Source organism: Camelus dromedarius, chromosome 33 (assembly GCF_036321535.1).
Source record: "Camelus dromedarius isolate mCamDro1 chromosome 33, mCamDro1.pat, whole genome shotgun sequence".
NCBI lineage: Eukaryota > Metazoa > Chordata > Mammalia > Artiodactyla > Camelidae > Camelus > Camelus dromedarius.
The window spans coordinates 13,894,515-13,921,317 of NC_087468.1; the positions used below are offsets into that span (position 1 = coordinate 13,894,515).

Genomic DNA, 26,803 nt, shown 5'->3' on the forward strand with positions numbered 1-26,803 from the left:
AAAAAGACGAAGAGTCAAAACGGCACCATACTGTTTTATTTCAACCCTCAAACAATATAAAGAGGTAACAACTTCTGATGCCAGACCATGCAAGTAATAACAAAGGAACAACAACAACAAAAAACATTAACAAACAAGACAGTCATTTACAGGTGCTTCACAGCAGTGCTTTGGCAGTACTGGCAAGGAACTCTGGCCAATTGCTTCCAACCACAGGGGTCTCAATGAACCCCTTGATCTCAGCAAAAGAGCCCCCACATTTCCCCCCTGATAATTTACACATTCTGAGTCACTACATACCACGTCGCTACAATCAGCAGACTTTTGTAAATCACATCTTAAAACACATAAATATACATTGTGCGTGATCACAACAAAAACTAAAACCAAAACAGTGTGGTAGAAAAGTAAACATATGTCGAAGTTTCCAGTAAGGCATCAGGGAACTACTGCTGGCCGGGCCCTTCATTTCACTAGTTTAAAGAAAAGTTGCGATTTACATTTCTCGGCAAACCCAAGATTCAGAAGCTTAACCAGCAGGCTCAGTTAAAAGTTTAAAAGTCAGTCCTCTTCTCTTTTTATTTTTGGTAAATATTTCATATAAAACATGAAATCACGTTCTACTTCATAAAAAAAGCTGAGTATTTTTAATAGTAAAAATATATATGTTTATATTTCTCTTTTTAAAAAGACATTTAATAACAATACTTCAGAAGACTGGAAGTAAGCCCCTCACCCCCCGCCCTGCCAAGCTGTCCGCCTGGCACAGATACATTAAGGCAAAGGCTCCTGGAGAGGCGTGGCCGCCTCGGCCGCGGGCCGGGGACTAGAGATGAACACACACCGCTCCTGCAGGGTCGGGTCAGAAAGGCTTCTCCCGCATGTTCACCGAGCCATCCTGCATCCCGAAGTAGACTCTCTCAGCCATGTTGATGAACAGGCCCGTGTCCACCACGCCTGCAGGGCCAAGGGCGGAAAGAAGCAACATCTGTACCCAAATGTGCCAAGCTTCTCCCTGCCTCAGGGCCTTTGCTCATGCTATTCTTTTTGAATTCGACAACGATCTTTGAGTACTTCAAGGGGCTGGGGCTTCTCTGCCCTTCATATATCAGATGACAAGTCATCTTTCCAGAGCGGCCCTCCATGAGTACTCTAATTACTCTGACTCCTAGTGATTCTCAATCACTCTCTCAGCCTTAGAAGTTTTCCCCCCAGAGTGCTGGAAGATACTTGCAATGCATATACCGCATGAAAACACATAAACTCTCCAAATCAATACAACAGACAACCTAGTAGAAAAGCGGGCAAAAGACTAAAGGTACTTCACAAGAGGTTATCCAAGACGGCCAACAAACATTAAAAAAAAATGGCAAACTAGTCAAAGGGGAATGCAAATTAAAACAAGACACCACCACACACTCACCAGAATGAATATAATGAAATGTGACTGGGATACAAGACACTCCCACACAGACACAGAGGGAGCAAAATGGCAAAATCACTTGGGCAAATGTTTATTGGTGCCTCTTCTAAAGCTGAACGTATTCAAACCTGTTGATTCAGCAACTTTACTCCTTACCCCTTTTATATAAGCAACTATCAGGCATGTATATGGTCCTCAAAAGACAGGAGGTGTAAGGATGTTCATAGCAACACTTTTACTAATAGCTAAAAACTGGAGAAACACCCAAATGTCCATCAAGAGTAGAATGCATAGATAAGTATTTTTTTCACACACATAAATACGATGGTCCACTACTTAGTGATGAGAGTTAACCACCGCTGTTGTAAGCAACCTCTACCAGAAATATTTACATATGGACACATCCACTAAAATGAGATAATACTGATCAACTACTGAAAAAACAAGCTGGATGGACCCAGCGTGTGGGGGAAGCGGCACCTGCATCCGCTGCTGGCAGAAGTAGGTAACATGGTGCCGTCCGTGGAGGGCAATTCTGCACCATCTAGCAAAACTGGACACATGTAGCCTTTGATCTAGTAACTCCCTTCTAGCAAAGGACTGGAAACAAATATCTGCTAGTGGGATCTGGTTAAATAAATATGACAGACATAAAGATGGAATGCCATGTAGTTGTTTAAAAAAAAAAATGAGGAAGCTCTTTTGTGAACCATAATGTGATAATCTCCAAGATGGGAAATAGTAGGAAGCAAAACACGTATGCAGTGTGCTACCACTCGACTAAAAGGGAGGTGGGAGGCTGTTTGCATTTATGAAGGAGAAACTCAAGAAGGACACAATCTTGGTGTCTGCCTCCACACAAGAGCGGTGGAAGGAAGACACGTCTCACTGTTTACTCTTGCAACCACATAAATTCAAAAGTAAAACTTTCAAAGACAGCCCCCAACACATAAACAAAACCATCCACTGGCAATTAAAAGCCATCAGGCAGAGAAGAGCTGCTGAGACCCGGAGGCCCCTGGCACCATTGCAAGCCCCCCAAAGACAAGCACAGTGGCCCTCAAGCCCCGTCCTTCCCAAAAACTCTAACACCAGGTGACAGCTCCCACCAGATCCAAAAGAAAGTCAAACCAGGTTCAGAAAAGGTTTCAGAGAGCCAGCAGAGACGCGTGGCGGCGGTCCAAGGTCTGATCTAGAGCAACCTCCCTCCGGGTTACTGAGGTGCTGGGACGGACTGACCCACCCCTCCTCCCACCCCGAAGCTGGTGGAAAGGGCAGAGGCAGCTCAGCTCTGGTTCTGGGTGGAAGCAAAGGAACATCCGGGGTGTGACCAGCCAGGCACCAGTTCAGCTATCCTCTAAGCATCCTCACGTCCACGAACGCCCACGGGACCAGGGCAGGGCAACAGGGCTAGACGGAGAAGCCTGCCCTGCTTCTCCTCCCCTGACTTGGCCCAGCAGCAAGTACTGCCACAGACCAAAGAGGGTGAGAAAAGAGAGACGATGATCCTTGCGGCACTGAACTGATTTAGTATCTAGCCTCTTTTCTCATTTTCTTCACTTTAAGTTCCTAATGAAACTCTGAACTTCTCCAGGACGAAGCTCCTACTTCCTGAGGCGGAAAGCAAGTACAGGAGAAATGTGCTCACGAAGGACATCTCAGTGTCTCTCAATAAGCAAGAAAGGTCTGAGCAGGTGCAAGAGAGCTACCTAGTGGGCACTGAGAGAAATCCACCTCCAGAAGAACAGGGTCGGGACCGGTGGGCTGTTCCCTGCTCGCACGCTGGGCTTTGTCTGCGTTACCATTAGGAGCTATTCTCCTGTTACTAACAGTGACCCCTAGACTTCTCGTCCTCCTGCCTTCTTGGTTCCTCAGCTCTTCACTAAAAAGATAGCACTAAGTGAGGGAATACGCATAATGCGACTCATCTTTTTTACTTAGTAAATCTGGGAAAAGATTGTCAATAGACAACTAAATCAGTAGACTAAAGGTTGGAAGACTAAAGGTATTATATCGTGTTTATGTATGTAATATATATATATATAATATATATATTTATATATATATTTCATTCCCAAATAGCACAGGTAAATTAGAATCTCACCCAGCACAGTGGATTATGGTGAAGATAGCATCCTTTCTTCTCAGGGATGTATTCATTCAGCAAACACTGTCGTGTGTGCTGGGGCACCATTTTAACTTATTTAATCCTCCTAACAATCCTATGAGGTAGGTACTAATAGCTTCCTCTACAGAGGAAGAAACTGAGTCACAGAGACATTAACTAAGGCCACAAAGGTCATACTGACAGAGTTCAGATCCTCCCCCAGACTGTCTGCTCCAGACTCCACTCCTAGTCACTACAGTCTGCTAAACCGGCCTTACCTTTCCCATTAGCCAGTTCAGGCCTGAGAACACTCCATGTCATGGAATATTCCCAGTCAGAACCTTAGCCGCTCCGTATCATGAAACAGAGCTCTCTTACACCTGCCTCTTCTTTTCGATTTCCTTGTACCAGCCTTCAATACCACCCTTGGCCTGGCTCCTGACTCACCTCTACTCTGCCCTCCCAGTCTGCACCCAGGGCCCCGGGCCCCGGGTCCCGGGTCCCGGGTACCAGCTGCAGCAGAGGCTCCTTGCTGCTCCAAACGTTCGTGTCACACAACCCCTCCTAGACCTGGCTCTCGGGGACGGAAGGACTAAAGGTTCAGGGTCCAGAGGCAGATAACCTGGGCCCCCATCTTGGTGCTGCAGCCCTTGGGCAAATCGTTTCATCTTCCTCAAGCCATGTCCTCCTCTACAACTATCTCATCAAACTGGAGAATCAAACGAGACATTTTTAAACACTTAGCACAGTGCATTACTCTGTGCTAAGAGGCAGGTCAGAAGCCACCTCTCCTCTGTGGAACTTCCCCACACGGCCCAGAAGCAGCCACTCTGCACTCCCGGTATTATTCCTCCAGCGGAACCGAGCACACTCCACCTTCTCGGTGGGCACAGCTTCTACGCAGCCACTCCCAGCTCTGCCCAGGTTCACACCAACTCTCCTGGAGGCAGATCCCCCGTTCTACTGATGGGAGCATCCCCTGTAACACAGGGCAGCACCTTGCCCATGGCACGTACCTAATGAATGTGGGGGAACTGAGTCCTTCCTCCCCAGTGCTTAAGAGAGCCCGCCCAAATCAGAGGCTGCAGCCAAGCTCCTGGGAGGAAAGGCCCTTTGCAGAGAGGGGGCTTATTTCAAGGCGAGCCCCTCCCCTGCCCCTGCCGCTCCAGACCTATCCCAGCTGAAATGAGTCGTGAAACGCCAACCAACCAAGCTGAGAGGTGAGCAGGGGCCATTCAAAGGGGAGGGAGAGAGGAGGTGGGAGTGCAAAGGTGTGAAATTAGAAACCCCAAATGTGGTATAAAGGAAATCCTTCTTTCCAACCAAGTCTTTTCAAAGCCCCCACCCATCGTGCCTCCTGTGGCTGGAGGCGGGGACAGTCAGGAAGGGCACGGGTATCTATGCTCGGTAAAGGCCGCTCACGTTACCTGGGATCATTTTGATAGCTGTGTTCACTTCACTCCATTTGTGCACCCGGTCAAACTTCCAGTCCAGGATAAAATTCCCGTTGTCCGTCACCACGGGGCCCTAGAAGGCAATGTCCCGCATTTACAGGGGATGTAGACACAGGCAGGCAGAGAGGGACAGGAAAGCGGGGCTGAGAGCCAAAGACAGGGACCTCAATCAATGTGCTCTGACCAGCGCGCCTGCCGCCTGCTTCCCAGAACCCAGGGCTACAGAGCAGTGACGAGCAGAGGCCTGGAGTCAGAGCTGGAGTCCTGGAGCCGCACAGGCACAGGTCTCACAGAAGCCGTGAGCCTCTGAGAGCCTCCGGTTCCTCGATTGCAAAAAAGGGACAATAAAACGGACTTTGTGAGGCAGCCTATACATAAACCACAGTGAGGGCTCACAGTGAGGACTCAACAATTCTTAGCTATTGTTAGGGTGAAAAACTACAGCACCAGGACAGACCACCAACACGGCCAGCATCCCCACAGCATCACACTGAGAACCACCACTACGCAAAGCAAGACGGTGCTCCCCTAAGACAGTCCACCCGAAGTCGGGGGCGGAGATGGGGCATGGGGTCAAACAGGCTGGGGGTAGTTCATTAATCCAGAATTCCTTATACTAACTACTGTATATAAAATAGACAAAAAACACATTTCTTCTGCATAGCACAGGGAACTCTATTCAATATCCTGCAGTAACCTATAATGCAAAATATGAAAACGAACATACACATGTCCACGTATGACTGAAACATGATGCTGTCCACCAGAAATTGACACAACAGTGTAAAGTGACTATGCTTCAATTAAAAAAAAAACAACCCAGAATTCCTCAACAGTGCTGGGCGCTAGAAAGTGTTCAGGACCACAGATGTGGCCAGAGCACGGAAAGGAGGACTCCCCCGCACGCTGGGGAAGGGGTGGGAGCCCATGGAGGAAGCCCACGAAGGCGGGTGCTGGGCCCCTGCGGAGGAGCTGCAGCCCTGAGAGAGAACCTCAGTGATGCCCCCTCCGCCTTTCAGCTTCGCAGGGAGCCAGAGCCAGGGCTCTGCACAACCACTAGGATTAGAACCATGATTTTGAAGAAGTCATTACAAAACACCAGGAGGAAAACACAACAAAATAAAAATTCATCAGGGCAGAGTTACAGCTAATTTGCTTTCTTTTCTTTATGTTCAAAACTTTTTAACGTAGTTCTGCCCGTAACCACAGTTAGTTTGGGGATTAAAAATAAACAAACAGAAGCCGACTGCCCAGTCTAGACACAGAAGAACTACCAGAAGCAGGAAGGAGGACCCTGCGCTGAGAACCTGGAATGCCTCTCCCCGGGCACTTACTGCCTTGTTCACAGCCATTCGAAGTTCAATCACGCCCCCGAACTTCTGGGTCACGGCCCGGCTCACGGGGACATAGGCCATGGGGATGACCTCGATGGGGATTCCCTTGTGCCACTGATCCCCGAGGTTCTTTGAATCCTTCCTGGAAAGTCAAAAACGCAACAAATGTAAACAAGCGCAAGGGCGCAGGTGCACACCCAGCTCAGGCCGGGGGTAACTGCAAGGTGAGAGGCCAAGCGAAGGGAGCGGGGACGAGGGGACAGGGCTGCAAACCTGCTGGCTATTTCATCGTTTAAGAAAAGCATTTGAAGAAAATATGACAAAAGTGTTAAAACTGAGTATGACCAGCTTGTGGTTATACAGGTATAATAATTGTACAGCTGTCGTAATTCATAAGTAAATACATTTTGTTTTTAAATTCATATGCTCGGCTCGAGTGCCTTCTACTAGACTCCGTGAAGGAGAATGAGAGAGCCTGGTCAAAGACTGCCCACGGCACAAGTGCCGTGACACAGAGGAAGCAGGGCGCGGACTCACCGCCTGGAGCAAATGGGCGGTAAACAGGATGTGCTCTGCTAACAAGGACGACGAGCTGTTTCCTCCTCCTCCCAACGGACACGTGAAAAAGCCGTGTCCAGCCTCAGCGCGAGAGCGGAACATAAGCCTGCAAGACGCTGTCCCAAGCCACAGAAAGCCAGACAGGCCCTCCACTTCTCTACTTCCGCCTCTATAAAGTGAGGCCTGGGGTCTGATCTACCTCCTCGGTGGACAGTTCAGAACCCCGAACATCATACCTGAAATCGGCGATCACAATGAAGCGACTGGCGTTGCCAGCCACGATCTTCTCCTGGGTCAGGCAGCCTCTGGGATGGGGGAGAATTAACACAGGGGTAAGTCAGACAAAAACTGAATCTGGGAACGAAGGTCAGATCCAAGAAACCAAAGTCCACTCAATTCTGGCACTTAAAGAGAAATTTAGTTTTTAATTTTTAAAGGAACATCCCCAACCCCATCAGACCCTGCAATGGGCTGAATTGTGTCCTCCCTCCCGAAAAATTCACTTGTTGAAGTCCTAACCCCCAATGTGACTGTATCTGGAAGAAGGAAGTAATTATGGTTCAATGAGGTCACAAAAACGGGGCGCTGGTCTGATAGGACTAGTATCCTTTTAAGAAGATGCCAGAAAGCTCTCTTGCTCTCTCCCCACCATGCGAATCATCTGCAAGCTTACAGCTTCCAGAACCGTGAGAAATAAATGTTTCTGTTGAAGCCACCAAGTCTAATGTATTTTGCTATGGAGGCCCGAGCTAAGACACGCTGCTTCCAGGAAATGGACCGTGGAAATACGAGCCTGCATGTGGGAGAAATGGTTCCCGGGGGGCCGGGCACAACCCTATCTAAGAGGCATCTGCCAGGAAGCACTGACTGTGCTTAGGGAGAAGTCATCTGAGCATGGCATGAGGCGTGGCGCTATAACTTGAGAAGGAAGGACAAGCTTTGAACAACCTGCCCTATTTGACAGTCAGGGTGATGAAGTGGAGAGAGGGCACGGTGAGATTTTAAACAAACTCTGTGTCTTTCCACAGTCTGCCTGATCATGAGAACCAGGAGCCCGGGGCTTCCCCCTCTTCAACTCACTGTTCCCTAACCATCCCACACCCACACCCACACCCTAGATCATCACTTAAGAAACACCCAATAAATGTCTTCCGAATGAATGAATACATACATCACTAACTGCTCACGGAGGCAGGAGCAGCTCTAAAGCAAGGACCGCACACTGGTGCCCACAGACCTAGTAATGTAGCCCCAGCAGCATGTCTGGTTCAGCCTGCGCAGTGTTTAAAGTCTGAATCAGCGGAAGGGGTGGACACTGAGAATCCACTGAGATGAATAATCTCACTGAGGAGGCCCAGGCTCCTGCTAATGACAGAAATGCCAGGCTGGCCCTAGGGCCATATGCTGTCAGCATCCCAGTGGAGAGACAAAGTCACAGACACCACAGCGGCCATGCGTTCGCTGCGCTCCACTCTGCCTTGCTAGGGACTGCCTGGCAGATAATACCCTGCAGAAGAGCCCCGCCACTCACCCACCACCCTTGATGAGATTGAGATCAGCATCTACTTCATCGGCGCCGTCGATGGCGAGGTCGATCTGCGTTGAGGGAAAGAAAGAGACAAAAGCCATTTAGAGCCTTGAGAGGGCAGGCTCTGTGCTTAGCCTGAACACGCAATGGCTCCTCAGATCCCAGCAGCCCCCACAGCCAGGCACGGATATTCCGATTTAACCCACCCAGAAACTGAGACGCTAAGAGGCTAAGCTATGCCACCAGGGTCACCAGGAAACAAACGTGGGAACGCCATCTGTGTCCAGCTCCACAACGTCACCCTCCCTTTACTCCCCGCTGGGCTTCTCTGTGCACACGCTGGCATCACCGCCAGCATGCAGTCTCAACGTGAGTAACTTCACCTCCAAGTTCAGAAACAGATACATAGTGTATCTGTGGAATTAAAATTTCACTGGAGGGTGGGCAATAATGGGGAAAAGGCTGAGAAACACTGATTCAGTGAGTCCCGATACTAATGTGGCAAAAATAGCCAGTTTGAGAGGACAGAGAAGACCCAACCGAGAGCTACAAAGGTGGCACACACCTGATATGATTCAGAACTGGAGCTTATCTCAGATGGCCCCACTGTGAACCCACCAAAGCACCTGTCTGGCCCGCCCGCTCCCTCTGTATTAGGAAGCTCCACTGCCAACCCTAAAGGCAGTCAAGAGGGAAATGGATTCATTCATCTTTCAAAATTTGAAATCAAGGAAGCTGCGTATTTCTCGTCACTCCTGGCACTCTGCATGGACAATATGGGAACCTCAAACAAGGGTTTTTAAAGCAGCAGTATAAAACCTCAGGGTACAAATTCAGTTCAAGGTGCAGTTAGAAGCTGCTCGGCATGGCACGGGGAGACATCCCACCAAGTTTCAGCAGGGCATTCTCGCTTCCATCCTTTTATAAAGATGAAGTCACAGCCCGCGTTGCTTCTCCCCACCCTGCACTACCCCCAGGGTCTGGTGGCACCATGGCAGCTCTCCAGGGCCTAGAAGGTTTTGACCTTTTCTGTTTGGTTCCAGGCCCACCTCAACCCAAAGCACTCTCCTCACAGCACTGAACAGCTGACTCAGCCTGTGCCCAGCTCCACCCACAGAAATCTCCCAGCAAGCCATGGTTCTTACTAACCCCTCCGTGGCCCACGTGTACCAGGAGAACAAGGTTAGTAGACCACCATCAAGTTCATTTTCGAGCTGCCAAAATCCCACCCCTCTTCCCTTCAGCCGTGCCCTCTTCACTGGGCACCATCACATTCCACTCACCCAGTCCTAGGCACCCCAGCCCGTCTGAGCCCTGTCCACATACACCCACATGCCTGCCTGGAATTGTCCCCATAGTTCCCATCCACCCTCTCTGGAATGTTCTCTCCTGCCCTTCCCGCCTGGCCTTCAGGGCCCTGCTCAAACTTTACCTCTTCCCACAAAACCCACCTAACAGCATCGCTCTAGAGCGAGAAGCACCCGAATTCATATTCAGGCTCTGCCACTTACAAACAGCATGGCTTGCCCTCTCTGTGCCTTTTTCGCACCTGTAACACAGAATAGTAATGGTATCTACCCTCGGGACTGCTGGAGATTAGATACAGTTGACCCTTGAACAATGCAGACGTGAGCTGAGAAGGCTCACTTAGAGGTAGACTGGTTTCCCACGAAGCACGTACCACAGCACGACGTAATCCAAGGCTGGCTGCATCTGCGGGGTGGGACCGCGGACACAGGGGGCCAACTGTGCGATCTGACTGAGCACCTGTGGACTGTGGTACTCGCAGTGGGTCTGGGAACCAGTCCCCCAGGGACACTGAGCAATGACCATCGTTTAATGCAGGCCCAGCACACAGCATGATACCTGGTACGTGGTGAGGGCTCAGGACAAGCTACTGCTGTGCGCACGCGGCTCACTCTCATGGCCTTCAGTCGCCTCTGGATTGCCTGTGTGTTTAATCGTCTTCACCATAAAACTCGGTTTCAAACGCCCATGGCTGCCTGGGATGATCACTCCTTTTCTCCGCTTAGTGGTAAGCTCCGTGGGCCGGCTTGCTCTTACACATCTCAACAAGGACTGCCAGACACCCTGGGTCCCTGAGCCCTCACGGTTAGACCACAGGGATGTGCTGGGAACTAACAACCTCCCCACTCGGGACCTCAGCCAAGGTTAATATTCAAAGTCCCAGGAGAAAAGCTAGTAATGGCTAACCTTTCTCCGAGACTTGACAAGATATCCAGAGCCCATGAACAAGTGACAGCCATGAGAAAGGCGCCCGAAAAACGCAACAGCCTGACTCCCTTACCTCTGGGTGTCGGTCCAGGTCACTGAGAGTTAAGCCGTACTGCAGGATGAGCTGACGGGCCTGCGGGGAACAGGAAAAGCACTCTGAGCGAGGGCCAGGATTCTCAGAATCCTCTTGGAGTTAAGCGACACCAAGTCCTAACTAAAGACTCCCTCCCAAATCCAACCTGGCCCACCAGGAGCTGGGAGATCCAGCCCCACGAATGGCAAACGTTAGTTCATCCTGGGAGGCGGAGAAAAGCAAGCAACACATACTGAAAAGTCTGCCCCAGTGCCAGGCTGAGGTCCTTCCCAGGGACCTGCTACTGAAGACAACGCCGTGGCCTCCTAAAGCTCCTGGGAACACAGCGGGGCGGGCCCCCCTCACCCGAGGCATCACTTTCCACCGTTTCAGTTACCCGAGGGCAACCTTGACTGAGAAATATTACATGGAACATTCTAGAAATCAACAATTCGTAGGTGTTAAATTGCACACCATTTTGAGCAGCACGATGAAATCTCTTATCCACTCTGTCCTGCCTGGGGTGTGAATGACCCCTTTGTCCAACACACCCTGCCTACTTGTCCCTTAGCAGCCATCTCAGTTATCAGACTCTGCATGATGCCTAATGCAGGCAGGCCCCGTCTTCCTGCGCTTCACTCCCCTGCGCTTGGCGGATGCTGCACCTGCTACAAGGTGAAGGTCTGTGCCGACCCTGCCCCCGCCCCGGGGAGTCCCCAGGCACCACTGCTCCAACAGCATTTGCTCACGTCACATATGTGTCACATTTGGTAATGCCTGCAATATTTTAAACTTGTTCATTATTGATATTAAGTGTGTTAGGGTGATCTGCGATCAGTGATCTCTGATGTTATACTGTAATTGTTTTGGCATTTTTTAGCAATTTTTAAAATTAAAGTATGTACTTTGCTTTGTTTCAGATATAATGCTGTTGCACACTTACTACACTACAATGTGGTGTACACATAACTGATGTGCACTGGGAAGCCAAAAAATTCACGACTTGCTTTATTGTGATAATCGCTTCATTGCGGCGGAATGGAACCAATCTTGCCATATCTCCAAGATAATGACCCCAAAGTGCAATAGTGATGCTGGCAAGCCGGATGTGCCAAAGACAAGCCGTAAAGTGCTTCCTTTAAGTGAAAAAGTGAAAGTTGTCAACTTAGCAAGGAAAGAAAAAATGTCACACACTGAGGTTGCTAAGATATATGGTAAGAACAAATCGGCCATCTGTGACATTGTAAAGAAGAAAAAAATTCCTGCTAATTTTGCTGTCACATCTCAAACAGCAAAAGTTACAACCCCAGTGCAACAGTGCCTAGTTAAGATGGAAGAGGCATTAGATTCGTACAACAGGAAAATCTGAGGAGGGAGACCACATTCACCTAACTTTTATTACAGTGCATTGTTATAATTGTCCTATTTTATTATTAGTTACTATTGTTAATTCATAAATTAAACTTCATCTTATGAATTTTTGGAAAAAACATAGTACGTATAGGGTTCAGTACCAGCTGCGGTTTCAGGCATCCACTGGGGGTCACGGAACGTACTCCCCATGGATGAGGGGCGGCAACCATGTATTTTTTTTTAAACTTCCTAAGCTAAGAGCCAAATCTACAAAATATTAGATAAGTCTTTAAAATAAAAAGACTGAGGAAGATCATTATAAATTGATACACAGTTATTTCCAGGCTTTACTGTTGAATAAGAATAAGCAAAAGAATATAAACACTCAGAAGAGAACATAAAGGCAGGACCCCCAGAATGGCTAGTGAGGAGCTCGGCAACTGGAGAGCACGGGCCTGGGGAAGGGTTAGGATGTCTGTGGGGAAAGTCAGCACCGACATACACAAAGCTGTGGGGATGGGTGAAATGACCGAAGGCAATCTTCAAATCCAAAATTTTTAGACTCTAACAATAACACAAAGACCCTGGAATCTGCAGTATAGGGGACCTATTTGGATCTTGATTCTAATAAAAAATACCTTTAAAAGATAAGATAATAGGGGAAATTTGAACCCTGGATTTATTTGATGCTATTAGAGACTACTGGTTAATTTTCTTTTCAGTACTGTTGAGATGTTTAAGTCTCCCTTTTTTTCAGAGAGACATAATGAGATACATAGAGTGAAACCATACCTACACCTGGGATTTGTTTTAAAATACAGAGGTGGAGGAGAATGGGGTACAGATGAAACAAAATTAGCCATGAATTGGTAACTGTGGAAACCAGGTGATGGGTACACGGAAGTTCATCATATTACTCTTTATCCTTATTAAAGTTTTGAATTTCTATAATTAAAAAAAGAACAAAATGCTGACTAAAAAAAGCAAGTTCAAAAAAGAAAACCCCATGATTTTGTTCTTATTAAAAAGAAAGAGAGAAAATTCTTATTAAAGAGAGAAAACCACAATAAAAGCAGTATTACTGAATTATTTCTTACTTCCTAGGTTTCTCCAAAAGTAGTACAGGAGAAACCACACTCATTCCAGAACCTGAGGCTATAAAAACATTTGCAACGTCTGGACAATGAGTTCCCCAAGACTCCCACAGCTCTTGGTATTCATACCTTTGGGCCATCGCTGCCCACAGTGTCCCAGGGTTGTTCTGTGTGACCACTGGCACACAGCAGAGGTGATGGGTGATGTCAGGACACTTCTGAGATCAATTTAGACAGACGTTGGGGGGAGGAGAGGGGGACATGCTTCAACAAGATCCTTCCCTCCTTCTCCCTCCACCCCCATCATCACACACACTGGGCGAAACCAGCTGCCAAGCCCTGAAGACCCTGAGACAGCCCTAGGGACAGACCACTACCAAACCTGTGACGAGCGAAGGCCTCCAACAGCCCCGTGAGTAAGCCTGGCAGCAGACCCTCCGCGCTCAGCTGAGTCTCGAGATGACTGCAGCCCTGGCCCACAGCTTGACTGCAGCTCACCAGGGACCCAAAGCCAGAACCGCCCAACGAAATCACTCCAGATTCCCGACCCTTGGAAACGGGGAGCTAATAAATGTTGTTGTTTTAAGCTAAGTAATCGAGGGTAATTTGTTCCACAGCAACAGATATCTACTACAGATGCTTGTTAGAAAAACAACACGCACGTCAGTGTGATATTCCATCGTGCAAATAAAACTGTGGTGTACTCTGATTTCCTGTTAATTTCGTACACTTCAGAAACAACACTGAACAGAATTCTGATGTATTATACGAAAACTAGATGTCAGGAAACTGTTCTATTATGATTCCTGCGGAAAAAAGTCCTCCATAAATGTATCATTTTAATTTAACATTTCATACGTTTAAAGTTACTGTTTCATGAGGACGTCCTGTGTGCTCATCTAGACAGTAACCAGAGTATGAGACACATTCTACAGACGCTTGTCACCCTACAGCAGTTAGGGTCAGGAGTCCAAAGCTGGGTAAATAACTAATCATTCTGAGATCAGTCTAGAAGGGATTATCTAGTACAAACTCCTGTGTTAAGAAAAGAAATGGATGCTCAGAGGTCACAGTGCTAATTAGGGACAGAATGCAGACCAGAAATACACTGTCCTCCTGTTTAGGGAGTAGGAAGGAAATTAGGAAAGGAAAACAGAGGGAACGTAGAAGAAAAAGGAAAGGAAAGGACAGCCCCCGCTTATAAATACAGGAACTGAAGTCATCCTACGTGACAATGGTAATATGCTATTAACAGTAACAGTTTTAAAAGGAGTTCCTTGGCTTTCCCTCCTCCACCTGAGATGGCCCTGCCTCCTCCCAAGCGCCAGCCCCTGCTTTCCAGGAAGCCCCCAGTCCCTGGGACAAGGAGTGCTCGCCTTCCTCTAAAAGGTGCGTTATCTCTACCTCTTCTCTACCATATATTTGTGAAAAAAAAAAAAAAGACACACATAAGGCAGCATTTATTCATCCAACAAACCCAGAGTACCCACTAAGAGCCAGGCACCACCCTGGACCCTGGCAACAGTGAGTAACACCCCATGCACAAGGAGCCGCACATCCCTTTAGAAACATACATCCTCAGTGATCACCACGCCAACTGAAATCTGCCTGTTCACTGCCACCACCTGCCACCCGCCGCAGTACCTGCCCAGAGTCCGGCGCACGAAAGGGGCCCAGTAGATCAGCTGTCTACATTGTGCGGCTGGGCGGCCTGCTGTGACCTCCCAGCCCCACCCCGGGGGCAATGAGCAACAACAGAACAGGGTATCATCTCCCTTTAAACAGTCTGCCTCCCCGTTCACAACGTGGAGGACCCTGTACAACGACCTCAAGGACTCCACTGGGGTGGGACCCTTCAGGCCTGCTTCCACCAGCAGGTCCTCCAACTCTCCCTTCTTCCCATCTTTGCCCTGACTCCCCACAAGGCCCCTGAGAACGGCCCTGCACACAGAAGTCATAATCACAAGTGGCATGAGCTTCACCCTTCCTGGGTGTTATGGGCTGACTGTGCTCCCCTGAAAAAAGACATGTTGGGGTCCTAACCCCCAGTGCCTATGAACGTGACCTTATTTGGAGACAGGGTCTTCACAGAGGTCATCAAGTTAAAGCAAAGTCACGCAGGCAAGCCCTAACCCGCTATGACTGGCGTCCTTAGACGGGGAATCTGTACAGAGACAGGTGCACAGGGGGAGATGACTAAGTGAACACGAAGGCAGAGATCAAAGTGACGTGTCTACAAGCCAAGCAGCGCCAGAGACGGCCAGCGAACCACCAGAAGCTGGGAGAGAGAACAGACTCTCCTCCTTAGCCTCCAAGTGAATCACCATCTTGATCTCAGACTGCTAGTCTCCAGAACTGGGAGACAACAAATTTCTGTTTTTCAAGCCACTCAGTCGGCAGCTCCTTGTTACGGCAGCCCCAGGACACAATATACCGGATTCAACACACAGCCCTACTGTGGGGGACGGACCCGTCACCAGCTCGGCCAGCACGACTGCGGCCACAGGTGCTTGAAAGGATCGGTGTCTCCTGGACACCAGACACCCCAAGCTCACCGGCTGAGGGGCTCCTGAGGGTGTGGGGCAAACACCCCTGTCTGTCCGTCTCTTCCAGCTCTTGAAAGTGCAGGGAGCAGGAAAGCTAATGATTAGCTTGTAGTTTAGAAACAACGACAGGAAGCAATGCCTTACTGCAGCCCTACAGCTGGCGCCCTCACAGGCTTCTCGTGGTCAGGCGCACAGCATCAGGCAGGCTAGCGCTCCTGTTTTCCATCAGCTTCACAGTAAAACCTGAAAGTTTTGCATTTTCCCTTCAATCACCCAACAGAGGTAGACTGAAGGCCAGTGTGAATAAACACTGGTTTTTTAACTTTAAAGGGAAAAATCTACAAAAATTATTTAAATCCCTATGGATTTACTTGTTTAAGAGGTAGAGAAAATGATTTTTGTTTGTCATTTTGGTTTCCTTTCAGTCATTTCAGGAGATTGCATCCGGCTAAACTTCACACAAAATAAGGGGGGAGGGGGACAGTAACTGTGAACAAATGAGTTTCTAAAAGTCCTGTGAACTGTGAATGGCTCCTGCACCTGGCCAACTAGAATTGGCCGGCGTTTTCCAGTCTGGGGTTATTAACAACTATGGTTAAACGGTTAAATAACATGGTTATTAATCACCATCATTACACATAGGTGGGTCAGGAGGATGCTATCTTAAAGACACAGGCTCAAACTTCCAATTTGAACACCTGTATTTAGCTCAGCTCTTTCCCAAAAATCTCTGTAAAAGTACAATACAGGAATTTTTCTTAAAAGCATAAAGCAAAAAGGAGAAAACAGCAGCAAACGAAAGTAGACCACTGACGGACAAAGGTAAATGGCAGAAATGAGACAGAGAAGCCCCAAGCCAGCACTGGAAGGAGCCAAGAAGTAACCAAACAAACAGCACAGAACGTCTCAAGAGGCTCAGGACTCAGCGGCAACGCGAACTTCAGAAAGAGGGCATGACAGTGGGAACGAAAAAGGGAAGACTGGCTGGAGGGTTATTTAAGACCCTGTTACAGCTCCATGTCTCCCCACTGCTCTCAAAGCAGCATGTTTATTCTCTGGAGAAGGTCAAACAGCAGGTCTCCGGACTGGGCTGCCCGGCACCACCGGAGATAAGGGCTCTCCATCTGCGAGCTTCTGCTGCGCAGCAGCTACTCCGAACCTCAGAGGCTGGAAAAAACAAGTATTTGTAATTCTCATGACTCCACGGACTGACTGGAAGTCTCTGGTCTGGGCTTACTCACACGCCTCTCGTCCTCCAGGACAGAAGCCAAGGCCTGTTCACATGGCAGTAGAGTGATTTCAGCAGCAAAAGGGCCAAGCCCCAAAGCAAAGCACTTCTCAAGCCACTGCTGGCAGTCCACTGGGCCACGTCCCGTGGGCAGAACAGTCACACCATCAAGCCCCGAGTCAAAGAAACACCGCAAAGGTAGCGGGCACTTCTTTCCCATCTACCACAGGTCCTACGCTGAAAACAGGGAATGAACAGCAAGTTTATGTTTAGAATTACGGCAGGTGTCTGCTAGCCCTCTTCCCCCACTTGGCTCCCAGGACACAGGCAGCCACACGTACCCCTTCTAAAAGGGGAGGAAACCCGATCAGCCAGAGGAAAGAAAGATGATCTGACGTCAGGAGCTTCCAAGATGAGAGCTTGGCAGACAAGCCTAGGACAAAGACCACCCCATCCTGAGAGCTAGCTTCCAATCAGCTTCTTAGCCCTCTAGCCTTCAAAACGAGCAGAAAGCTAAAAAGCCCCAGAATAAGAAATGCCGGAAATAAAAAATAATAATAAAAAAAAAAGGCCAAAGCACTCTAATAATATTTGACTGTGTTGGTTGTTTATATGAGTATTCATGAAAACTCAGAATTACATGCAAAAGAGGGTAAAATTTTTTGTACGTAACGTATCTCCAACAAACTTTAAAACACTTTGAGGAAGCAGATACAGAAGGAGAAAAAAATCTTAGAACAAAAGCTCTCAGGAAAACAAGTAACGGGCAGAAAAAAGAGTAATCGCGGCGCACCGCACAGCCCGGCTGTAGTGCGGACATCACGATCCTGCGAGCACTGAGCAAGGCCTCGGCACAGCGACTGCACCGGACGACTGGGAGAAGGGCGTGCGCGAACTGCGAGAGCACGGAGGGAAAAGGCGCCAATGTGCATCTTCCCTTCATCCATTCAGTGTAGAATTATGACCCGAAGGTGAACAGATTTTTTAAATGACAAGAAAAGCATGTGGTTTCTAGACTTTGGAGCAAATATCCCATCAGCTAAAAAGAGTTTTAAAAGCACAGCTGTCTGAAGAGCAAGAAATGGCGGCGGTCAGGGGTGGGGAGGGTGAGGGGAGTGTTCTGTTTTTTAATAAAAAGATTTGACTCTTCAATTCATGTATTTGTGTAACTTTAATTAAAACTAAACACCAACATCAAATGTACTAAATAAGAAATAAAGATGATCAAGTCACTTGGAAAAATCAGGCACTTAGCTTTTTCAAAAGACCAAGACAAGCCACCAGAACCACTCTGACTTTAAAAGTGTCTCCTCAAGACAGCAGGATTTCAAAAGCAAAAGAGGCCTGTAAAACCTCTTTCATTCTCTGGCCTGAAGCAGGAACGATGGTACTGTCTTCAGTCCCCGGGGTGCCCGCCCAGCTTGCCTGGCGTCTCCAGGAGATGTAGCTGCGAGGAGGCTCTAACAGCAGGCACCACCCTAACTTCCCAGCCCGTCCACCCGGAACCCTCCTCCACGCCCTGCTCTGACAGGCTGGGCACTCACCTGGCTTAGAAGGAAGCTCGGCCCCTTCCCCAGAGCTGCCTGCAGGCTGCCAGTGCTGAGCTCCAGGAGTGAGAGTTTCTGTCCCAAACCAAGTCCACAAACTCACAGGAGCGCCAGCCACCGGGAATGCCAATGTTCAACCCCAGGTGACAGTATCACCATGAGGAATCCAATGAGAGCTCACACACGAGCCTCTCCCCACGACGGCCAGGTGAGGGACGGGGCTCTCTCTGGGCACCGCTCTTCCTCCCAAGTCTACTCTGCCCGTTATCCTTCCCTGGATTTAAATGGCTCCACTGTCTGCCTTCAGCAGGCCCTACTATTGGATGGCGAAAGAGCATTCATTAGACATGGACTCAAAGCACCGTACCTGCGCTCCCGGCACATCGCTCAACGGCCTTTAGCCTCGGTTTTTCCATCTATAAGCAGAGATGATTCTCCTTGAGGACACAGTCCACATGCTCTCTATCGACTCCAGGGTGCCTTACACAAGACACACTGAACTATTCGGAGGGAATAAATGAACGCATCGAAAAGCACGCTTCTGAGGGGCAGTCCCCAGCCAAGAAACCCCTCTCCGGCTCCCGGCTCCAGGCTCTCCCACCCGGGACAGCCCCGGCGCGCAGCCAGAGCCCCAGCCCCACGTCCGCAGGGACCAGAAGATTCAGCGGCAACCGCCGAAATGCAGAGCGCAACGCAGGCCGTACCTGGAAGGAAGTGGGAACGCAGACGAGGTTCAGATTCTCCTGCTTCACTCTTTCAGCTGTGGAGACAAAAGCCGGGTTGGTGGTTTTTCACTCTCCTCACCTCATTTCCCTTTGTCACGTGCACATTTGCTCAGATCCAACACAAAAGGTCTAACCACCCCCCCGACACACACACACACAGGCGCCTTTCATTCTTTGTCCCCACCCTCGGTGGAAAAGCTGGTGAACAGACTTCATGTGTCACGAGACAGGGAAAGGAAAGCCTGAGGAGGTGAGTGCTAACCAGGGAGAAAGGACTGGCTATGTCAGGATTTGCTATTACGTGCCTGACAGTATTCAAATGAACTTTGTATATATGAACTCTTTTAATCCAGTCACCCAAAGAGAATTTACAACTATTATCCCCATTTTACAGATGAGGAAACTGAGGCACAGAGCCGTAAAGGAACTGGGTGGTTACACAGCTGACAAGTGGCAGACCTGGGATCTGATCCCAGGCAGCCTAGTGCCACAGTCTTGACTACTTCCCTCAACTGCCTTTTATAGAAAAAAAGCTAGAACTTGACTTTTACATTTAGTGAAACATATAATCATTTACAGACCCCAGAGGGTGGTTAAAGAGGGTTCATTTATTCATTTCGGATTTCTACCTTTCAGGAAAATGTTGACTTAAACAAAAAGAAAAGTCTCAAGGCATATGGATAAAGAAGGTCTCCTGTCATTTCAGTGAACAAAGGATGCTGCGGCCATCAAGTCATCAGCCACTGCAGCCGCCCCAGGCGGTGCAACCCAAGAGGATTCTGGATGGAGAAAAACACAACACTGGCCTTAGACAGTTAAGATGCACATCAAAGGAATAATTTCATTAAGCCCAGACTCTTGCATCTGCCCATACACAGAAAAGCACTAAATCCATTTAGTGCTGATGTCTGGTTTTTCTTTAATTAGCAATAATCTTTTGATGTTTGACTACATGGTTCTTTTTGCAAAACTCCTGTATATCCAGCTCCTCCTTTACCTCTTCTTAACATTCCCTCTAGAGTTGTGTGAGAGGCTCTGTCCCAGGCGTCCCCTCAGTAATGCCCCGAATCCCCAAATAAAACAGGACTCTCAACTTCTAGGTAGCACTTTTTTCTTTCCCCCTCCAGTCGACAAGGAAAAACTATGTTATTAAAATTTCAAGTCTCTTTAATCACTGAGTATGCACCTTGGGAGGTTTAGATGCCACTCTTATGAAATCCACAGTCATTTCCTGTGTCCTAAAATCCTCCACACACTAGGTGCTGAGGCAGAAAGTCATGCAAAACGCTAAGGTCCCTATGAGGCCAAGGAGAAGGGTCCCAAAAGCTATCACACCCACACCACAGTCTCTCCTCAAAGACACAGCGTTCAGTTCCTGGGCTGTCTCCGGCACTAGATCAGCCTTCAGGCAAGCCTCTCCTCTGCGCTTTGTTCCCCCCAAACAAGAGCAGGGCAGTAAAACCTGTTGAGCAGCCACGGGCCAATCATTCGATCATTCGTGAGCCCAGAGCCTCTCCTGAGCCCAGAGACACTGAATCAGAAGGAAGTCAGCACCTGTGGGAGCCAGCCCCCAACTGCAGGCATCTCACCTCCCGGAATCCGCTCCAGGGTCACAGACAGGGCGAGCCTGCGTGGGCCTCGGTTTGTTTGTTTGAGGAACCCCAGCTCTGCAGGGCGTGCCTCGGGATCCACGTGGACACACACACACACACACACACACACACATAACAGCACTGATGATTACAGTTCTGTGGAGACCTCACCGTGTCAGCTCCTCCCCTCCAGCTCGGCAGAGGAAACAAAGCCAGGGCACCCCCTAAGCTGGCTGAAGAGGCCCAACAACCCCACTCAGGGAAGAGCAGGCACACTCACCTGACCAGGCTCCACACTGCTGGCACCAACCTGGGCAGCTGCCGAAACTGTGCCCCACTTCCTCCCCCTCCACGTCCCCACCCGAAGCACCAAGGAGGCAGCCCGGGAACATACCTGTGCCCCACTTCCTCTCCCACCTCCACGGCCCTCCCCTGCCCCCCACCCGACCGGAGCATCCAGCAGACAGCCTGGGAACATACCTATTCGCTGCACAGCGTGGACAATTGTAGAACCGCTTCCAATTCCCAGCACTTGGTTATTCTGTCAAGACAGGGGGAGAAAAACACAAAACGTATTAATACCATATCCTACTCCCTCTTCAGCCCACTTCCTAGAGCTATAAATTAGGCACGGCAATTCACCAACACCAGTGCAAGGCGGGGACTGTGCCCACAGGCACATAATCACTGAACCTCAGAGCTGCACTTTATCCTGGGGCCCAGCCGCAATTTATCAGCAGAGCCCCCCTCCTTTCATCCCTGACTGTGGCATCACCATTTCCTCCTGGTAAAAGATCAACTGAGGCACATTACAAACTCTAGGAGTTTATTTGAGCAAAAATCAATTTGAATCGGGCAGCATCCAATCTAGCAGATAGAAAGGAGCTCAGGAGCTGTACAAAATGAAAGACTTTTATAGCAAGAAGAGGGCGGAAACGAGGAAGTTACACCAGGCAAAAAAGCACGTGGGTTACTGTAAGGTTACTTCCCTTTAGGGGATGACAGGCATCTACCAGGGAGACGACCTAAGTGCGCTGGTCAGGCCACTCTGATCGACTGGGTTAAGATTCCATTTCTGGTAGAGACAAAAGGGTAACAAATAAGCATCAGTCTGCTGACGGGGGCTTAGCAGGAGCGACTCCATCTTGGCTCTGTTGTTTTTAACACTCCCTACATCCTATTACACAAAGGCTTACAACACTCAGCAACTTAAGTCAGCCTCACAGAAACGGTCTGTAGATAAACACTGAAAGATTCCTGGCCAACCCCAGGGTGGGGCAATCAGAAAGGAGAGACCCTAGAAAAAGACAGAGCCTAGATGTACACTACGAGCAGAAAACAGAGGTTTCTGGCTTCAGTGACTTTTCACACAAGTTTAAAATCTAGAAGGCAGGGGACTGACTACCGTCCCCTTCAAGTTGGTGGCATCAGAAGGAACCTCAGAGACACATCAAGGCTATCATCCAGAGCCCCACCAAAGCCAACAGAAGAGGGGGGAGGCTGAAGTAACCTCCAGACAGCAAATCACAGCGGCGCTGTCCAACCAGCCCCAACGGGCCCTCACTTTGCAGGCGCCTGCTTCGGAGAGTACAGGAAGAGGGCGAAGGCTTGGTTGAGAACATGAAAGAGCCTTCATCTGCCACGGGAAGGACTTACTAGACGGAGAACAGTCCATGAGTAGAAAGAACAAGACACAGGCGTCAGACTACTGAGCCTGCCATCTCAAGAAAAGGGGAAGGCACTCCGGAGTGGACCAGGGGCGGAGTTGGGCCCCAGTCAAGGTCAGTTAGACCACAAACAGCAAAACAAGGTCAGGGTACAAGCAGCCAGGAACTCGTGTGGGGCTGGCTCCTAAGCAACTTCCTGGGAGTGAGCTCCCACCCACTGAGGGCAAAACAGCTACAAACCCATGCACTAAGCATCTACCAAGGAGATTTATAAATGTTAATGTAAGTCAAACCTCACAACAACCCCTTGTGCCCTCAAGGCCCATTACCCTACTTTAGAGATAAATTCAACACCCGAAGGAAAAATTTAAGACTTAGAAAGAGCAAAAGAGAGGATTAGATACCCTTTCAATAAAATGCTGGAGTCCACAGGCATTAGCTGATCCTACAGGGTGTGTGCCTTTGCAAATTCTTGTCCACAGAAATGCAAATTGTGTTCTGAGAGATCCAACTGCTACCCTATAGCTCTTGGAAATTTATCTTTTTTTTTTTTTTTTAACATTTTTTAATCTTAGAAATTTATCTTAACACTCCTTCACTGCATACAGTTTTATGGTTTTTGGTTTTTCCTGTGAACTGGTTAGAACATCTTTTCCAGTTCCCTCAATCATTTAATAAGTTAAACAAAATCTCTAATACATATTTATTTTACAAATATCTTGAGTTTACCTTTAAAAAGAAAATCATTGTTCAACAATGTCAATTACCCCCCTACACAACCTCACTTTGAACAAGCAACTTCAGGAAGTTCAATTTGCTGAAACATCATTTCATTTTGAATTTCTTAGAATTCCAGCAACTAATTAACAATGAAGCCCACAGTGAAACTTCCTTTGTGGAGAGCTGCTGCCAACACCCCGGGACGAAGGCCACAGGAGTACCCAAGGCCAGCCCGTGGGCCCCACAGCTGATATGGCCCTTCTCCAAGTGAGACTACATCTCAGAGGAGAAAAGACTGGAAAGAATGACTAATAGGTGGACGGAGTTACAAAAAAGAACAAATCAAATGCTAATGTCCCCTGCCTACAGAGACAACCCCTGTGTTCCTGGCCTGATGGAAATCTCTTTTACTAGCTCAAAGTTCCAAAGACACCAAAAAACACCAAGGGGCCTTAAAACAGAGCCTCTGCCAGGCCAGCAGTCCACCTGCAATGATGTCCTCAAGAAGGTAATGCATCAAGTAGCCACTTAGCTACCTGGGCAAACCTCAACAGCAAGGCCTTCAAGAACAGTAAATGGTGTATCACAACCCAAAAACATGCAAAACAGCTGAATATCAGAAAATGTAAAAATCTTCAAGTAACAAGAAAATGTCTTGACTAGGTAGGTTCAACCTGATCTTCGCTCCAGCTATACAGTAATTCAACAGCCAGATTCCTCATTACCCAGCTCTGCCATGTCACCCAACAGGCAGGTGGCACACAGATGAACTTGGGTGAGTCACACAAGCTCTGTGCAAGCCTTCTCCCAGGGGCCTGCCAGGCCCAAAGCTCTTCAACCATGTGGCCCTGCTACCCTGGAACCAAATGACTGGCCAAGAATCAGTATCCCAGCCAAAGGCAGAGGTGGCCCAGCAGTAGAAGGCCGTCAAGCAGGCGCTACAGGAGGAGCAGGCCTCTCCTAATGGGCAATACTAAACCACGGGTCATTCGTGCAACATCACAACTTCGCTCACCTGGTCCAGTGAGGTAACCTTGGAAACACCTCTTCTGTTGACCAACTGGAAACACTGCCCACCAACTTCTTCAAGCTAAGCCAGCCAAAGACCAAAGCCTAGGCTCCAAAGAGAACCTTCCAGAGAGCATGGCTCTGCATGGTGCCTCATCCTGCTTGACTATGCTCCCGGAGACAGGCAGATCTGAGTCCAGAGTGGCTACTCAGAGGGTTCAGCTGAGAACTCTTCAAGTTTTCCAACCACCCAGACATGGAAGTGGTCACCACACTGGAACACCAATGGGCTAGGAAATGGAAACCCTAGAACCCAGAGATCCACTCCACCAATAACCAGACAACGTCCACCTTTGTGTCCACACTCCACATAATTCACCAAACATTTACCAGGCAGGCTCCACTGTGACCAACACTGAATGGAAATAAACTACCCTCAGGAGCTGACCCTTCAGGGAGCCTGGAGACACAAACACACACACACACACAACCAGAACACAACACACCAGCATAAAGCTCCTAACAGGTAAATAAAGTGCTAGAGAATCGAAGAGAATTTTTCCTCCCCTTACAAGGCTAAGGAAAAACTAAAAGGAAGCAATGGCCTTTGAACCAAACCCTGAAGGACATGTATGACTTTAACAGACAGAAGTAGTGGACAAGAAAGAGAATTCCAGGTCAAGATTAAAACACACACCAATGCCAGTAGTCTGTCTTTTCTGATTATCTGGTGCCTGGGGGAGAAGGGAACAGAGAAGGAGACAAGGCTGTGGCCTTAAGGACGAGAACCAGAGCCTCTCAGCTGCGTATCCCCTCCACCGGGCTCACTACCTGCCTTGCAACAGATGCTCCAGATGTGTCACATGGAGGTGAGGATGAGGCTACCTGAGGGGCACTGTGTTAAGAGCAGATGAAAGCTTCAGAAGATGACAATGCACCACTTGGGAGGTCAACAGAGGGGACAAGATAAGGGCAACTACAATCCTCCAGCCATGGGGAGAGCCCAAACCAGAAAAGTTGGAAGGTCAACAGGAAGGGTCAACTCTAAGAACATTCCAAAGGTGGAACCAACAGGACTTGGCACAAAACCCACCTGAACAAACTTACACGAGTGAACAATTCATTTTATCCAGGCATTCTAAAATCTCAGCGTACAGTTCCAATTTTGCAGCTGAGGCACTGAATCCCAAAAGTAGAGCCAAATTACATGTTTCACATTATCTCTGTGAATTTCCATAGAAAATCCTATTGCTAACGAGACTTGGAACAAGTTACACCAGACCAGGCGGCCTGGAACTGTTGGAAGGGCACTGGAACAGGAGTCACTGGGTTTGGGTCCTGGAGGGCACTTTGTCATTTCTCCTACAGAACGCACTGGGCCACAGGTTACCAACCAGGCTGTGGGAGGACCTACGTAGGCAAAATACCTTGTACACTAAAGCATTACCAAATAAATGTAAAGAATCATCATTACAAAGAAAAGGGAATCTGATACCACTTTCTAAGAAGTAGAAGAGAATGACAAAAAGCCAATAAAGCCAAGGCAATTCTACCTAAGGACAGAAATACTGCACTTGACTCCCAGCTAAACATTATAATTAGGATAATTAACTTGATTACTTACGGCAAATCCAATCAGGTTAAGAGACTCCACAAAGAGCACCAAACCCCACACTTAACAAGTGGGGCCACGACCTCAACGAGTAACAGCTGAACATCTCCACGCCCCGACCTTAAAGTACAGGGTCCTGCAAACTTAAAGGGTCCACCCCGGCCCTGTCCAAAGTTGGTTTAAAGCCCGAGCCTTCCGCTTGGGCTCCGTCTCTCCTCCCTCTGGTGCGTACATTCAGGAGCCTCAGGAGCGGCTGCGTGCCCAGCTAAGCACCTCCCTGGAGTGAAATTTCAAAACAAATCCGCTCTCCACCGACTTCCCAGGGCAGTGAAGAGAAGTGAAGACCTCGCTTCTAGCAGTAGCTTTCTACTTATTGATAAAAAAGCCACACGCCAAGTCCCTTCTAGCCCCACTCCATTATCAGACACCACCGGGCTCCACTTAGCAAACTGTTATCCGGCCTGACGAGAAGTCTTTAGATAGCTCAACTTTCAGGAGGCTCGCACCCAACCATTTCCACATGTAAAAGGCCTTGAAGGAGCAGGTCTGAAGCCGGGTGAAGTGCGCACCCGCTCCCCTCTCAGGGAGCCCCCGCCGGGCAAGGAACTAGACGCACGCACAGAGCCCAGAACGCGCAGAAGGAGCCCACCAGGCCGAACACAGGCGCCCCACGCCCCAAGCTGCTCACCCTCACATGGTTCTCCACGGCCGCACGGCCCGCCAGCTTCTTGGCCTCTTCTGCCTTGGACATCGTAGAGGGGGTCGGGCAGGCGCTGTTAGTGTCCCCGCCGCTTGTACTGGTGCTGCCGACACCGCCGCGAGTCCCGAACTGCGCGCGTCCCAGAGGCTGCACGTGGGAACCCGGGACGCCCCAGCTGTTCCCGCCTCCGCCGGAGGCCGCGCCCCCGGCCCGCCCGGGCAGCGGGGCCAGGACCCGCCCGTAGAGGGTGCTGAAAGGCCCGGGGCGCTGCATCCCTCCACCTCGCTCCAGCCTCCGCC

General features: G+C 49.0%; 1 protein-coding gene across 1 annotated transcript; it reads right to left on the reverse strand.

Annotated features, from left to right (window-relative positions):
• Positions 1-14: 14 nt before the first annotated feature.
• On the reverse strand, positions 15-26,803 carry RPIA (ribose 5-phosphate isomerase A). The gene is made up of 9 exons (XM_031441286.2): positions 26,493-26,803; positions 21,278-21,338; positions 19,185-19,240; positions 10,713-10,772; positions 8,408-8,472; positions 7,113-7,181; positions 6,319-6,460; positions 4,958-5,057; positions 15-957 (listed from the first exon to the last, which is right to left on the reverse strand). Exons 1-9 carry the CDS (start codon positions 26,775-26,777, stop codon positions 863-865), a joined length of 933 nt encoding a protein of 310 aa, XP_031297146.1. The 5' UTR covers positions 26,778-26,803; the 3' UTR covers positions 15-862.

Coding starts and splice junctions, on each gene's coding strand:
- RPIA (XM_031441286.2), bottom strand. CDS start 26,777: ATGCAGCGCCCCGGGCCTTTCAGCACCCTCTACGGGCGGGTCCTGGCC. Junction 7,182..8,407: donor AATCTCATCAAGGGTGGTGG/GTGAGTGGCGGG, acceptor CCCCCATCCCAG/AGGCTGCCTGACCCAGGAGA. Junction 6,461..7,112: donor ATTGTGATCGCCGATTTCAG/GTATGATGTTCG, acceptor TTGACTTTCCAG/GAAGGATTCAAAGAACCTCG.